The sequence below is a fragment of the Leiobunum rupestre genome, chromosome 7 (genome assembly GCF_980474605.1).
Source record: "Leiobunum rupestre chromosome 7, qqLeiRupe1.1.hap1, whole genome shotgun sequence".
Classification (NCBI taxonomy): domain Eukaryota; kingdom Metazoa; phylum Arthropoda; class Arachnida; order Opiliones; family Sclerosomatidae; genus Leiobunum; species Leiobunum rupestre.
Window position 1 is genome coordinate 55,360,742 of NC_143390.1, and position 14,434 is coordinate 55,375,175.

General features: G+C 34.0%; 1 protein-coding gene across 8 annotated transcripts in view; it reads left to right on the forward strand.

Annotated features, from left to right (window-relative positions):
• The first annotated feature begins 311 nt into the window (after positions 1–311).
• The window catches only part of msn (serine/threonine-protein kinase msn), a 79,325-nt gene continuing 65,202 nt past the window's right edge, over positions 312–14,434 (forward strand). For all 8 annotated transcript variants that reach the window (XM_090181461.1, XM_090181463.1, XM_090181465.1 and 5 more), the window contains exons 1-7: positions 312–573; positions 2,211–2,276; positions 5,316–5,417; positions 6,000–6,080; positions 6,151–6,199; positions 6,851–6,912; positions 8,360–8,450. In XM_090181461.1, coding sequence (XP_090037587.1) covers positions 511–573; positions 2,211–2,276; positions 5,316–5,417; positions 6,000–6,080; positions 6,151–6,199; positions 6,851–6,912; positions 8,360–8,450 — 514 coding nt within the window. In that variant the 5' untranslated portion in view covers positions 312–510. The remainder of the gene's footprint in view (positions 574–2,210; positions 2,277–5,315; positions 5,418–5,999; positions 6,081–6,150; positions 6,200–6,850; positions 6,913–8,359; positions 8,451–14,434) is intronic.

The following is a 14,434-nucleotide window of genomic DNA, read 5'->3' on the forward strand; positions in this document are numbered from 1 at the left end:
TGCTCCCAATTCTATTGCTCTTTCACTCCGATATCTGCTGTCATTAGCCGTTAGCCCACGCCATAATTTTCAGTCAGAGCAGTTTAAAGAAAACTGAAGTCCATTGAATATGTTAATGACTTTTTGAAATATTTTTTAAAAGAAATTCCAAGAAACTTTTTGTTAAAAGTGTCTCGGAAAAATTAGGATAGAGCTGGCCAAAATTCCCCGAATGTGACTCGCTCGCCTCTTTACGCCGCAGGGTCCAGTTCATTGGTAAAAATTTTATGTTGGTATTTCTTATTTAGAAATTGACAGTCCTGTTAATTGACGGTCCTAAACTTTCACTGAAATATTTGTAGGCTTAACAGACCCCTTGTGTTTATTATGATAATTTTACCAAATATTAACGTAGGTTTATTTCGATAATAGTATTTGGATATGTTATCAATAGCTTTTACAGGTTTTACAAGTGGAAAGTGAATTTATTAAGTCCAAACAGTAAAATAACAATACTGTAAATTCACCGAAATGGCGTTGACTCAGCCCAGTGTTAATTGCAGCCTTGATGATATAGATTTGAACAGTTTAAAGGTAATTATGCCTTGCTTTGCCTCTACTAAATTCCTTTCATCATTAACAATGTGGTTATACCTTTGGATTACTATACTTGGATAATATTTTCCTAAACTGATAACAATGAATGACTGGGTTCTCAAGATATGACTCAGGTGCAGACCAAGCCTATGTGACCAAACCTTAAAACCTAGGCCCAGTATCTTAAAAATAATTTAACTGTGCAATTGGAAAATCAACTTACTAAAGTATGCTAAATTAACAGATTTCAAAAGTTCTAAAATTAAAAGAAATTAGTTTTATGATCTTTGAATTTATAATGAAATGTTCTTATATGAAACTGTCAAATTGTACCAAGATTGTCACTTTCTAAGTGCATTGTTTACGAATTTCAGATATCATTTAAATCTTATTAATATTCATGACTGAGATGAACTTATCAATTTTAATTAGTACTAAAATCTGATTTTAACGGTAATACATTTTTCAGTAAGCTCTGAATTGAAGCTAAGAGGTTTAAAGGTGGATTTTCTGTGTTAATTTAAATTTTACCCTAGTATTGAAGTTATTATTATTATAGTATTGAAGTTAAACTTCTGATTAAAGTATTTAATTCCTAAAATTTTACATCTGTCTATAACAATTCAAAAACTAATAGGAAAATTACATGCATATGTTTTACTAGTGATTTCAGATAATCTTTGTATGGAGAAGATGCTGCCTTAATATTTTATGTATATGCATATAAAGGCAAAATTCTTAAATTAATAAAGTATCACCAAGAATTTTAAAATCTATAATATTTATTTTGCGGTAAAAAATTCAAAACACTGCTTGTTGTTAAGGTGGTATTTATGTGACATGTAAGCATGATGTAGACCATGGCTCTAAAGCAGAGCATTATAGTGGAAAAGGGGGATGACACACACTGCTATTTAAGAGCAAATTTCAAGCAAGTGGAAAAATAATCTTTTTGCTTTCAATCTAGAATAATAACAGTAATCTACATTATAGAAAGGGTGAAAGTTATAACAAAATTAAGTAATGAGTCAGTTTGATGTAGGTATACTTGTTAATTCATATTTCAAGGTTCTTTCTTAAGTATCATGACTTGCTTGATTTTAACTCTACAGTCTAGCTATCCAATACTTCTTTATATGAAGTAAAGGTTGATAGTTAATAGAGACAGTTGTATCTTTGTAATGAAATTTCCTCACTCTACTACAATAAGGGCGCTTTTTTATTTAAAAAAGTTGAGCATTTTTTAAATACAATAGTGCAGATAAGGTTCGAAAATCATACTACCCCTATGGCCTCCTAGTGCTGCTGAAGATTGGAAAATGCTCAGAATATCCATGAAATCCAAAATTTAAAGCAACACATTTTTTTGGGAAATTTGTAATTTGACAGGGATCAGTGGCCCTTCATGGGATATTGAGTAAGCAACGAACCCATCTGGATATTATGCATTAAACATTTCAAATTCTTAAATTTTATCAAAAGGATAATTATTAATCTACTTAAGTATCTAAGTTATCATCATAATCAGTGGTAAGTGACTGGAAACAAAAAAACCAAAAATGGCATTTACCTGCCTATTGATTTTAATTAAATTTCAAAGCTGATTTTGAGTTGACTTTTTTTTTAATTCTTAGGACCCTGCTGGGATATTTGAACTGATAGAAGTTGTTGGAACAGGAACATATGGACAGGTTTACAAGGTAGGTCAATGCAATTAGTGGAAGAAGAACCAAACATTCTTGTGATTACTGCTCTAAAAGTTTTAAATTTGTTAAGTTAAGGGAAAAATTATTATTTAGCTCTTAATAGTTCTTTTTATAAAATAACCTTGGCGATCTTGTTGAAATGTTGCCTTCCCGCTTCAGCTGTGGATCTGTTTTCTCTCCCATTAAAGAGTTTATGAACTCATTCTTAGGCATTGGCTGAACTATTCCAGGGCAACATTTCAACAAGTTGGGCAAGCGTAAAGACATTTTATAAAATCAACAATGTGCTTTTTTTCATTTGATAAAACTTCTTAAAGAAGCCAAATTTACTTCATTAAAAGTTGCTCGATGACTTAGGTTTAAGGTGGTGCCTGGGGTATTAGCCTAGCTGATTATTATTATAAAATACTAATAAGGCCCAAGTCAGTGACTTCTAATGCCATTATTCCAGGTTGCCAGGCTACATGGTGTAAAAGCAGTGGCTTAGCTAGAGGTTTTGCTACTCGTGGTAACACTTACTATTACTATTAACCTAAAAAGGTTTTATGTAAAGTGGTAACTGAAGAACTTGATCGGCGAAAACCCTTAAACGAGTGGGGAGAGGAGTTGTAAACTTAACGCTGAAGAATCAGTTTTTCAGTCAGTGCCACAAGTTAGCATCATACCTGGCTCCTCTTGCAGGGTGACCAGACTTCCTATATTTCCTATATTTTTAATGCCTTCCTACAAATTCTGTTATTTTAACTTATTTTCCTATAATTTAACGGTCTTTTGAAAATAAAAGAACTTTTTTGTACATGTCATAGAACATCTAATGAAAAGACTGCCCCTTTCGAGCAAAATCTTGAAATATTCTATCAATATATTCTAGGTGATTTGAGTTAAAGTATACTGATATGCAATAATAGACCTTCCTATAAAGTAACATTGGCCTTCTGGTTTTGATGTTGCTGCTGCGTCACTTGTGATGTATCAATGACGTTTTACTATGAAAATCCCCGGACATTAGAGTAAATTCGACGAGCTACCTTGTTTTTAAGCATAAACTGAACTCAACTTCTAAGTATTTCGTGACATTATTACAAATGGTATTTCCTTTCTAAAAAAAAGGTACACTTTCTTAACTTGTTTTTATGTCATAACGGAATGGTGGGAACATAAAACAAGTTAAGTAAGGGTACCTTTATTTTAGAAAGGCCTGTTACCTTATTTTAAACAATTCAGGGAAGATGTGACAAAATATATTATTAGCATGGACATATAATTGTATTGAGACTATATTTCAGAGTTTAAATTCCTTATTTTATTTTTATTTTATTTTTTAAATTAATACTCGGGACCTCTTTGTAAATCAGATTTTTTTCTGAAAGAGACGTCCAATAAAGCCTTTTATTATTATTATTATTATTTTTCCTATAATTCGCCTATTTAGTTTCCTATAATTTCCTTTTTCATTTCCAATATTTTCCTATAATTTTCCTTTTTCAGTTCCTATAATTTTCCTATATTTTGCCTCTAAAATTCCTATTTTTTCTATAAAATTTTCAGAGCTTTCGATAGTGCTAAACACTTCTCTACCGCACACCGCAATTGAACTTCAATATAAATTAAATTTTTTTTGAAGATTTAGTATGTTTTTATTGAAGTTAAATTTAATTTAACACTAAAGTTAATGGATATATTTAGATATTTTCAATTTTATTTATGAGATGTTAAAGGTCACGAAGTAGATTTTAAATTTACTGAAAAAATTAGTTTTTTAATTAAATTAATTAATTTCTTTTACCGCTCATAGACCCTACAATGCTCTAATCCTTCCCTCTATCGACTATGGCTCTGTCATCTGGTATCCCTCACTCACTGGTAACCGTTAACTCCTATCAAAAGCCCATAACCAGTTAACTAAGTTGACGCCTGGCCTTGGTTTTTCACCCACATGACCATAACTCTTCAATTAATTTTCTTGACCCAGTTGACTTTCATAGAGTTAATGACCTTGTATATATTTTTGACATTTGATAGGCAATGTTTCCCTAAACTTTTCAAAGTTTTTTACACTGAATAATACCACCCGCATGCGCAGTCATTCTGCAAAACTTTTCAAGCCGTGTGTACACTCCGCCTTGCGACAAAATCACCTCGCAATCCAAGCTCTAAGCGACTGCCTCAAGATATCCTCAACAGTCAATCAAAGGGCTCTTTTCATGTCAAACTAATAGATGGGTTAAGGATAATTAACTAATTCCTATTGTTCCTTATCATTGTATTGTATATGATAATGATAATTTATTGTTGGTGTATTTTTGTTTTTCGTTTTAGAGGGCGCAACAGAAGCTTCTATTGGCTTAGGCGTATTATAGGCCCTCTTTATGAATGAATGAATAAATTTAAATTAAAACCATGTAATACTTTAAAATATTTTGGTAAAGTAATGGTGATTTTAAATTATGGTTAAGTTGTCTAGGGTTAATTTATTAGAATAATTGAGATTAGTTTTTGGCGACACCAAATGCCAGAGTTATCATTATAAGTTCAGGGAGAGTAAAATACGTTACAACCAATTTAAAATGCATGAACAAATTCCCAGAATGTTTAGCTGGTTTTTTGGTAAAAACATTTTCCTGCCAAAGTTTGGTTTGGTTATTTTTAATCAAACATATTTTTTTACAGACTTGTCAAATACGAAATTGCTTGTTTAAAAAAAAAATAATTTGCTGGTAGTTTTTACTGGAACAATCTTGAATTGAGTTAACTGAACAAATAGTAATTTAAGTATTGAATAGTTTGGAAATTTAAAAAACTTCATACTGGGGAATTATAATGATTTTAGTAATTTTTTTTAAAATGAAGTTATAATTTAAGTAAACTGACTGAAATTACCAGTGTTATTTTTAAAGTGGTACAACAGAATCTACATTGTTAGAACAGTATTTTTGATAACTATAATCTCCAAATAAATTGACTTGTCTGGGTTCGAAGTTGTAATATCTGAAAAGTAAAAAGCAAGTACACATTAATTTCTTTATTCCATAGGGAAGGCACACAAAAACTGGTCAACTAGCCGCCATAAAAATCATGGATGTTACTGAAGATGAAGAAGAAGAAATTAAACTTGAAATTAATGTTCTAAAGAAGGTAATTATATTTGCTTCACATTATTGAAGTTATGCACAATTTTTACAGAATCGGGGCCGTATTAAGGCATATGCCATGGCACAGGGGCCCCCTAACCCCAAGGTTAGGGGGCCAACCCATCTTCGAAATTGTTTTTTTTTAAATTATAATATTATTTCAATATTTTTTAAGGTCTGAATGTTTTTAGGGACCCCCAATAGTGTTAATAAATAAATAAATTTTCGTTTAGCAAAAAAAAAAATTAACTTGTTAAATGTTAAAAAAAAATTTTGATATTGAAATAGCAAAAGTCTGAACTTATAATATTTGTCCAGTAACTTAAAAGGGACCTTGAAGTTTCATTTTTATGGCGGATCACAAGAAGCTAGCAGTAACTGATTACACCACAAATTCGTGGTAGTGTGTTAGCAGATGATTTTACCATATAAAATATATTCCATTTAAGCAAATCAATTGATCTTTGAAATAGAAGTTTTATGAACATATTGTGAATATACATGGGTTTTGTCTAAAGTTAGACTATAAGCTGCTAATATAAATGAAATCAAAAATGCTAAATTTCATACTTATATTCTTTTGTAGTACTCGCATCATCGTAATATTGCCACGTATTATGGAGCATTTATTCAAAAGAGTCCACCTGGCAAGGATGACAAACTATGGGTATATTTTTGTATTTTTACTACACTATTTAAGTACCACTTTTTTTTTGACTTTCACACATCTTTTGCAGCTTGTCATGGAGTATTGTGGTGCCGGATCCATAACAGATCTAATTAAGTGTAAGTTTTCTTTCTTGGTTGTAAACTGTTGTATATATTTATTGCCAAGTTTTAAGCCTTGAGTTGATTTTGAAATTCAATTATTATTAGGAATATTTATTAGCTAATACCCAAGGAAACACACCGGCCTAAGTCAACTAGTGACTCATGAAGCCAAATTACCTGGTTAAATTGTGCAGGATGGTGGTGGCAAGCCTTTTTAGCTCCCTACACTTACTGTTACCATTAACTCCAGCTAGTTTTTATGGAAAGGGGGAACTGAAGTTCAGTAAAAAACCCCTCTAGCCAGTAGGGAGCTAACTTAAACTCAACGCAGGAGTATGTAGTTCAGAGTTTTCACCCAGTCCCACAAGCTGGGATTAAACCCAGCTCCTCTTGCTGATAGTGGAGAGTACGAACCACTTAACCACGCCACTAATAACTGCCTTATTACACCAAATAAAATTTGAAAGCTAAGACAGCTTAAGTCACACCTTAACTTGGTGACTTTTGTTATAAGGTAGTGAAAATAAAATTTCACTAGTTTAGAAAAAAGAAAAACCTTTAGGCTAAACATAAAGTTATTATCGAAACTATGTTTACGCTCACTTAAGTGTTATATGGATGAACTAAAAACCCTTGATGGATAATTTTTATGAATTTTTTTGACAGCAACGAAAGGACAATCTCTCAAAGAGGAGTGGATTGCATATGTTTGCAGAGAGATCCTCCGGGTATGTTTACTTAAATCTTTTTATGTAGATAATGATTGTTATTTTAGACCAGTATAATAGATGTTTCTATACAATACAATTAGGGATGTACCGATATGGGTACAGCTGATCTATCTGCTATTCGTGGCCGATAATATTGGCTGACGTATCGGCTGATATAAACAAAGTTATCTATCATAAAAGTAGTATATATGAAAAAATCATTATAAAAGATGGTTCAGTGCACTGTCATACCATTTTATTCTAATTTTTCAAGAAAATATCCGAATGTATCTTTTCATTTTACGTTTTACATATTTTCTATCACAACTCAAGTAGCTAGCTCATCAATAATTTTTTTATTTTAAAGTTTTTCCTGAAAATATTTTTCTAAAACCAGTATGGGCCCAATATCAGTTTTGTTTAATCTGATATCGATATTAGAAAAATAGGCTGATTTATCGGTGCATCCCTAAATATAATAAGTATTAAATGTTGTTCTTTTGACTTTGTTAAGTTATATGTAAGGGCATCATATGATCGAAAGCTCCTTGTGACTTGAACACATTCGTGTAGAATTATAAGAGTAGAATACATTGACATAATAGCTTTAAGAAAACTGCGTTACTTTATAAAATAAACTACTTAGGTTAGGTACACGGTTTTTTACATGGAACTAAGTTTTTTAAATTGGGTATATTCTTTTTGTTTGGACAGTTCGAAATGAATTTTTAAGCCAATGAACACACTTTTTGGTAATAACAGAAGTGTATATGAGAGCTCTTTATCTTCCAATAGATTTAATGTTATTCGCCTGGGCTCCTGCTCATTTTTCAAAATGCTTTTTGAAGAAAACATAATGCTGGTCAAAATTAATCAAATAGCGAGTAACACATGGAAATTAACTATTAATTAGTACTTATTGCTATGCAGTGAAATTTTAACATTTTACAAGTTTGGAAAAAAATTTTGCAGTAAATTTTCAGGCGTGATGCCTAGGACACATGCTTATCTTGTAAGAGATATATTTAAAACTTCTGCTAATAATAATGGTATACTAGATAATCTCCAGCAATGTGTTGAAAAAATGCATTATGAAAGTCATTGAAGGTAGTATAATATTGGAATTTGGATAGTTTATAAAGTAATTTCATGTTTTCTGTGACTTATGGGGCCAGAAATTGTAGGACCTTGTGTTCCTACCTCTTTCTGAAATATTTATCTAACTGTACTGGGCTGTCCAAAGGAGATAAATAATTAATAATACCTGACTGTGTAATATTAAGGAAATCTATGGTACCATCTTGAACAAGTAAACTACTGGACCCAAATATTCCTTTTCTTCACTTTTTAATGAGAAATTAAAAACATAATTAATAAAGATATAATTCTTACAAGCCAATTGATTTAGTTACCTATCTGTTTAAGTTACTTTTTGTTTTTAATAACTAATTTTATTTAATTTCAGGGGCTTAGTCACCTTCATGCGAACAAGATTATTCACAGAGATATTAAGGGTCAAAATGTGTTACTTACAGACAATGCTGAAGTAAAATTAGGTAAGTTTTTTTAATCCATGCAATGTAATTGACAGTTCAGAAAGAAACTTTTTTTAGTTTTTCACTATTATGCTAATTGTTTGTAATCATTACGCTTATGGATATATATAAATAAATAAATAAATAAAATAACTTCATAAAATATATTAGAGAGATAGTGTCAGAGTTGAGTATTTATGGTGTATTAGATTTTTGTATTGGCTATGTAAATAGATAATGGTCATGACGATTTAACTTGAAAAATAAATATTCAGTAGCAAATTGGAAGTTTTTAAATGAATGGGTAGGCTTCCCTGCATTTCTTGGGTGCCTATTATGAACGCCATTTGTGTGTAGATGTTTATATTGGTCGCTTCTAGAGAAAGCTAGGAATCCGGGAAAAAATAGTAGCAAAAAATTTTCACAAAAAATCGTTGCAAGCCTTATGAAGAACACTAACAAGGAGACATCCCGAAATGTAACCCACCGATTTTGTTCAAACTCGGGGGATTGGTAGACGTTCATGTATGATGAAAAATCCTAAAGTGAATTTATTCAATGGGCAACCGTTTTGCCATGGCAACAAAAAATGTTTTTGACAACATGGAAATTTTCCCAAAATTTCAAAATTTTGAAAATGCCCAAAAAATAAAAAAAAATAAAGCTTGACAATAAAAACATAAAAATTGATCAACTTTTGATCAATTTGAGGTCAAAATCCCATGTTATTTTCAATGGGAAAATTTAATATTTTGTATTATCAAAAACATTTTTCGTTGCCATGGCAAAACGGTTGCCCATTGAATAAATTCCCTTTATGATTTTTCATGATTCATGAATGTCTACCAATCCCCCGAGTTTGAACAAAATCGGTGGGTTACACTTCGGGATGTCTCCTTGTAAGACATCATTATCAAAATTCTACCTTTAATAAAATTATGGAAAAATATCAACACAACACACCAACGCATGTCCAATTTTTAGTTTTTTTTTATTTTAGATTCAAAATTATTTTGCAGAAATGAAAATTCAAGGAGATTTTAATTTTATAAAATAAACGTTTTTTTATCATTACTTAGTTCTAAAATTCGGCCTGCTTAATTGTTGTAGGTGAAGTAGAATAAGCGATGGGGCAAAATACCAACACACCAACGCTTGTCCATTTTTTGAATGATTTTTGGATACTTAAAACGATATGTACTGAACATATCTGTGTCAAAATTAAGCATAAACTAAGTGTTGCCAACTTGCCAAACGGTGCCGCACATTCGCTTTTGTTGGAATAGTTTATTTGTCATTTAAATCTTCCACCGTCACCTTACGTCATAAAAGTATTACGTCATTAGTTTCCTTATCACTCGTTTGGCAGCACCGTAAAGTTAAAAAAGTTTTCTTTTCCCTGAGATCTTACTTCAGAGTGGCTGGTCATGAATCCTGTCGCAGGACGTTGTATTTATGTAACTCAGTTAGTTTTCTTTTTATATTAAATGTTTTATTAATAATCGAGTGTATTAATTACCAAACAACATAAAATGATAACAGCTTTGCTCTCGTGTTGGGGGCATGTAGCGCCACACCTACTTCATTCTTGCTAATCATGATGGGCCGTCTAGCATCGCAACCTAGAGTGTAACACTTTTAAAATATTGGCTCCATTAAGTTGGCCCCCCCTCTCTACAATTTTAAAAACTTTCATTTGCGATCGAATGCGACCTCGATGCGACGTTATGCGAAACTAAAAAAAAAAGATGCGACATAATTGTTAAGTTGGAATAATTAAAACAAAAGGGGGGGCTAACTTAATGACAGCCCCCCCACTTTCAACTATCAACCCGGAAACACAACCAATAGAATGCGACCTCAATGCGACGTTATGCGACACCCTTACTTTCGAATGCGACATCTTAGTTAACGAGATAATCGCTTTCGTAAGTGGGGGGGCTAACTTAACGCGAGCCCCCCCTATAACAGTTGAGGCCTCCAAACACCTTTATTCGATTGCGAACTCAATGCGACGTTATGCGACACCCTTACTTTCGAATGCGACATCTTAGTTAACGAGATAATCGCTTTCGTAAGTGGGGGGGCTAACTTAACGCGAGCCCCCCCTATAACAGTTGAGGCCTCCAAACACCTTTATTCGATTGCGACCTCAATGCGACGTTATGCGACACCCTTACTTTCGAATGCGACATCTTAGTTAACTAGATAATCGCTTTCGTAAGTGGGGGGGCTAACTTAACGTGAGCCCCCCCTATAACAGTTGAGGCCTCCAAACACCTTTATTCGATTGCGACCTCAATGCGACGTTATGCGACACCCTTACTTTCGAATGCGACATCTTAGTTAACGAGATAATCGCTTTCGTAAGTGGGGGGGCTAACTTAACGTGAGCCCCCCCTATAACAGTTGAGGCCTCCAAACACCTTTATTCGATTGCGACCTCAATGCGACGTTATGCGACACCCTTACTTTCGAATGCGACAGCTTATTTAACGAGATAATCGCTATCGTAAGTGGGGGGCTAACTTAACGTGAGCCCCCCCTATAACAGTTGAGGCCTCCAAACACCTTTATTCGATTGCGACCTCAATGCGACGTTATGCGACACCCTTACTTTCGAATGCGACATCTTAGTTAACGAGATAATCACTATCGTAAGTGGGCAGGGCTAACTTAACGCAAATGAATGGGCCGCCATGTTAAATGAATGCAAATGAATGCGACCTCATTTTAAATGAATGCAAATGAATGCGACGCCATTTTAAATGAATGCAAATGAATGCGACGCCATTTTAAATGAATGCAAATGAATGCGACGTCAATGCGAAGCAATGCGACACCATAATTATCGAAATAATCACCGCTATTCGAATGCGACAGCCGTGTTAACGAGATAATCGATTGAACCAGATCGAGAATCATCAAATATAAATACGGAAACACAGGTCGATTAAGTTGGCCCCCCCTTTTTTGATATCCCAGAAAATTTCTCTATCAATTTTATGCACCCACAATGCGACAGCAAGTGAAAGAGATGTGACTTAACCATTATCGAGATATAATTAAAATTAAAAGGGGGCTAAATTAACGTCAGCCCCCATAATTTCGTTATTCAACCAGAACAGAATATCATAGCCACTACATGGCAATGCGAAGAAATGCGACAGATATAATTTTGATTGCGAAAAATAGTTTATGAGAAAATTAATAGAGAAAGTGGGGGGGTGGCTAACTTAACAGTAACCCCCATATTAATTCATAATTTTAATTAACCTTAATATAAAGAGACGTCAATGCGAATTAATGCGACACTATTTTTAACGAATGCGACAAATTAGGTTATGAGATAATAGACAAATGAAAAAAGGGGGCTAATTTAATGACAGCCCCCCCCCCCCGAAATATAAAAAATAAGTTCTATAAAAAAAATGAAGTCGTCAACGCGGACCAAAGCGCATTCGAATAGCGGTGATTATTTCGATAATTATGGTGTCGCATTGCTTCGCATTGACGTCGCATTCATTTGCATTCATTTAAAATGGCGTCGCATTCATTTGCATTCATTTAAAATGGCGTCGCATTCATTTGCATTCATTTAAAATGGCGTCGCATTCATTTGCATTCATTTAAAATGGCGTCGCATTCATTTGCATTCATTTAAAATGGCGTCGCATTCATTTGCATTCATTTAAAATGGCGTCGCATTCATTTGCATTCATTTAAAATGGCGTCGCATTCATTTGCATTCATTTAAAATGGCGTCGCATTCATTTGCATTCATTTAAAATGGCGTCGCATTCATTTGCATTCATTTAAAATGAGGTCGCATTCATTTGCATTCATTTAACATGAGCTCGCATTCATTTGCATTCATTTAAAATGAGGTCGCATTCATTTGCATTCATTTAACATGGCGGCCCATTCATTTGCGTTAAGTTAGCCCTGCCCACTTACGATAGTGATTATCTCGTTAACTAAGATGTCGCATTCGAAAGTAAGGATGTCGCATTCGAAAGTAAGGGTGTCGCATAACGTCGCATTGAGGTCGCAATCGAATAAAGGTGTTTGGAGGCCTCAACTGTTATAGGGGGGGCTCACGTTAAGTTAGCCCCCCCACTTACGAAAGCGATTATCTCGTTAACTAAGATGTCGCATTCGAAAGTAAGGGTGTCGCATAACGTCGCATTGAGGTCGCAATCGAATAAAGGTGTTTGGAGGCCTCAACTGTTATAGGGGGGGCTCGCGTTAAGTTAGCCCCCCCACTTACGAAAGCGATTATCTCGTTAAATAAGATGTCGCATTCGAAAGTAAGGGTGTCGCATAACGTCGCATTGAGGTCGCAATCGAATAAAGGTGTTTGGAGGCCTCAACTGTTATAGGGGGGGGCTCACGTTAAGTTAGCCCCCCCACTTACGAAAGCGATTATCTCGTTAACTAAGATGTCGCATTCGAAAGTAAGGGTGTCGCATAACGTCGCATTGAGGTCGCAATCGAATAAAGGTGTTTGGAGGCCTCAACTGTTATAGGGGGGGCTCGCGTTAAGTTAGCCCCCCCCCACTTACGAAAGCGATTATCTCGTTAAATAAGATGTCGCATTCGAAAGTAAGGGTGTCGCATAACGTCGCATTGAGGTCGCAATCGAATAAAGGTGTTTGGAGGCCTCAACTGTTATAGGGGGGGGCTCACGTTAAGTTAGCCCCCCCACTTACGAAAGCGATTATCTCGTTAACTAAGATGTCGCATTCGAAAGTAAGGGTGTCGCATAACGTCGCATTGAGGTCGCATTCTATTGGTTGTGTTTCCGGGTTGATAGTTGAAAGTGGGGGGGCTGTCATTAAGTTAGCCCCCCCTTTTGTTTTAATTATTCCAACTTAACAATTATGTCGCATCTTTTTTTTTTAGTTTCGCATAACGTCGCATCGAGGTCGCATTCGATCGAAAATGAAAGTTTTTAAAATTGTAGAGAGGGGGGGCCAACTTAATGGAGCTTAAAAGATTATGGTAAACTAATGGGGATTTTAAATTATGGTTAAGTTGTCTAGGGGTAATTAATTAGAATAATTGAGATTAGGATTAAGTGTTACATTAAATAAATAAAATATGGAGTTAAATGGTTACTATAATAAAACAATGAATAAACATAAGAAGCAAGTCAGAAGTGTTGTAGATGGGTTCAATAAATATAACTTCTTTATGAATAATGAGTAGTTTATTTATTTAATTAGTTAAATTAGGCATAGTTAATAATATACATCTTACATACAATAGAGTGAACGATATAAAGGCTTGGTTAGGAGTAAGACTACAAAAGAAAAACAAGAATGGGGACGATATGATTTTTACAGGGTTGCCAACCACTAATACTAAATATTTCCCCAATGACGTTATGGCATAGATCTATTAATATTATCACACTCCCCCTCTATGACATATCAATTTGAAGTGAAATGCGTAAATTTAACAGTGTTAAGCAATGACGGAAAAGAGATTTAGTTAAGGTTTTCATAAAAATATCTGCAGCATTGTAAACTGATTTCACATAACTCACATTACATATCTTGTCATCAAATACTTTTTCACAGATGAATCGATACCGAATGTCGATATGTTTTGAACGGTGATTCTCACGGTTATTTTTAGCAAGGGCAATAGCCGATTGATTATCACACAATACCAAAGGTTTAGTACAATTTATATTAAAGTCTTCAAGGTTATTAAGAATTGGCTCGAGCCATAACAGTTCAGTTAGTGCATATGTTAGCACTACATATTCAGCCTCAGCTGTTGACTGTGCAATAGATTGTTGTTTTACCGATCTCCATGAAATTGGTGTTGAACCCATGTAGACCACAAATCCGCAATGAGAGTGTCTACTGTCTATATCCGCACCCCAATCGCTGTCACTATAGAGAATCAGTTGCGGATTATCAATATGATTATAAATCAGTCCGTAGTTTGCTGTATTCAGTACATATCGCAACAGTTGTTGCAACCGAAACCAA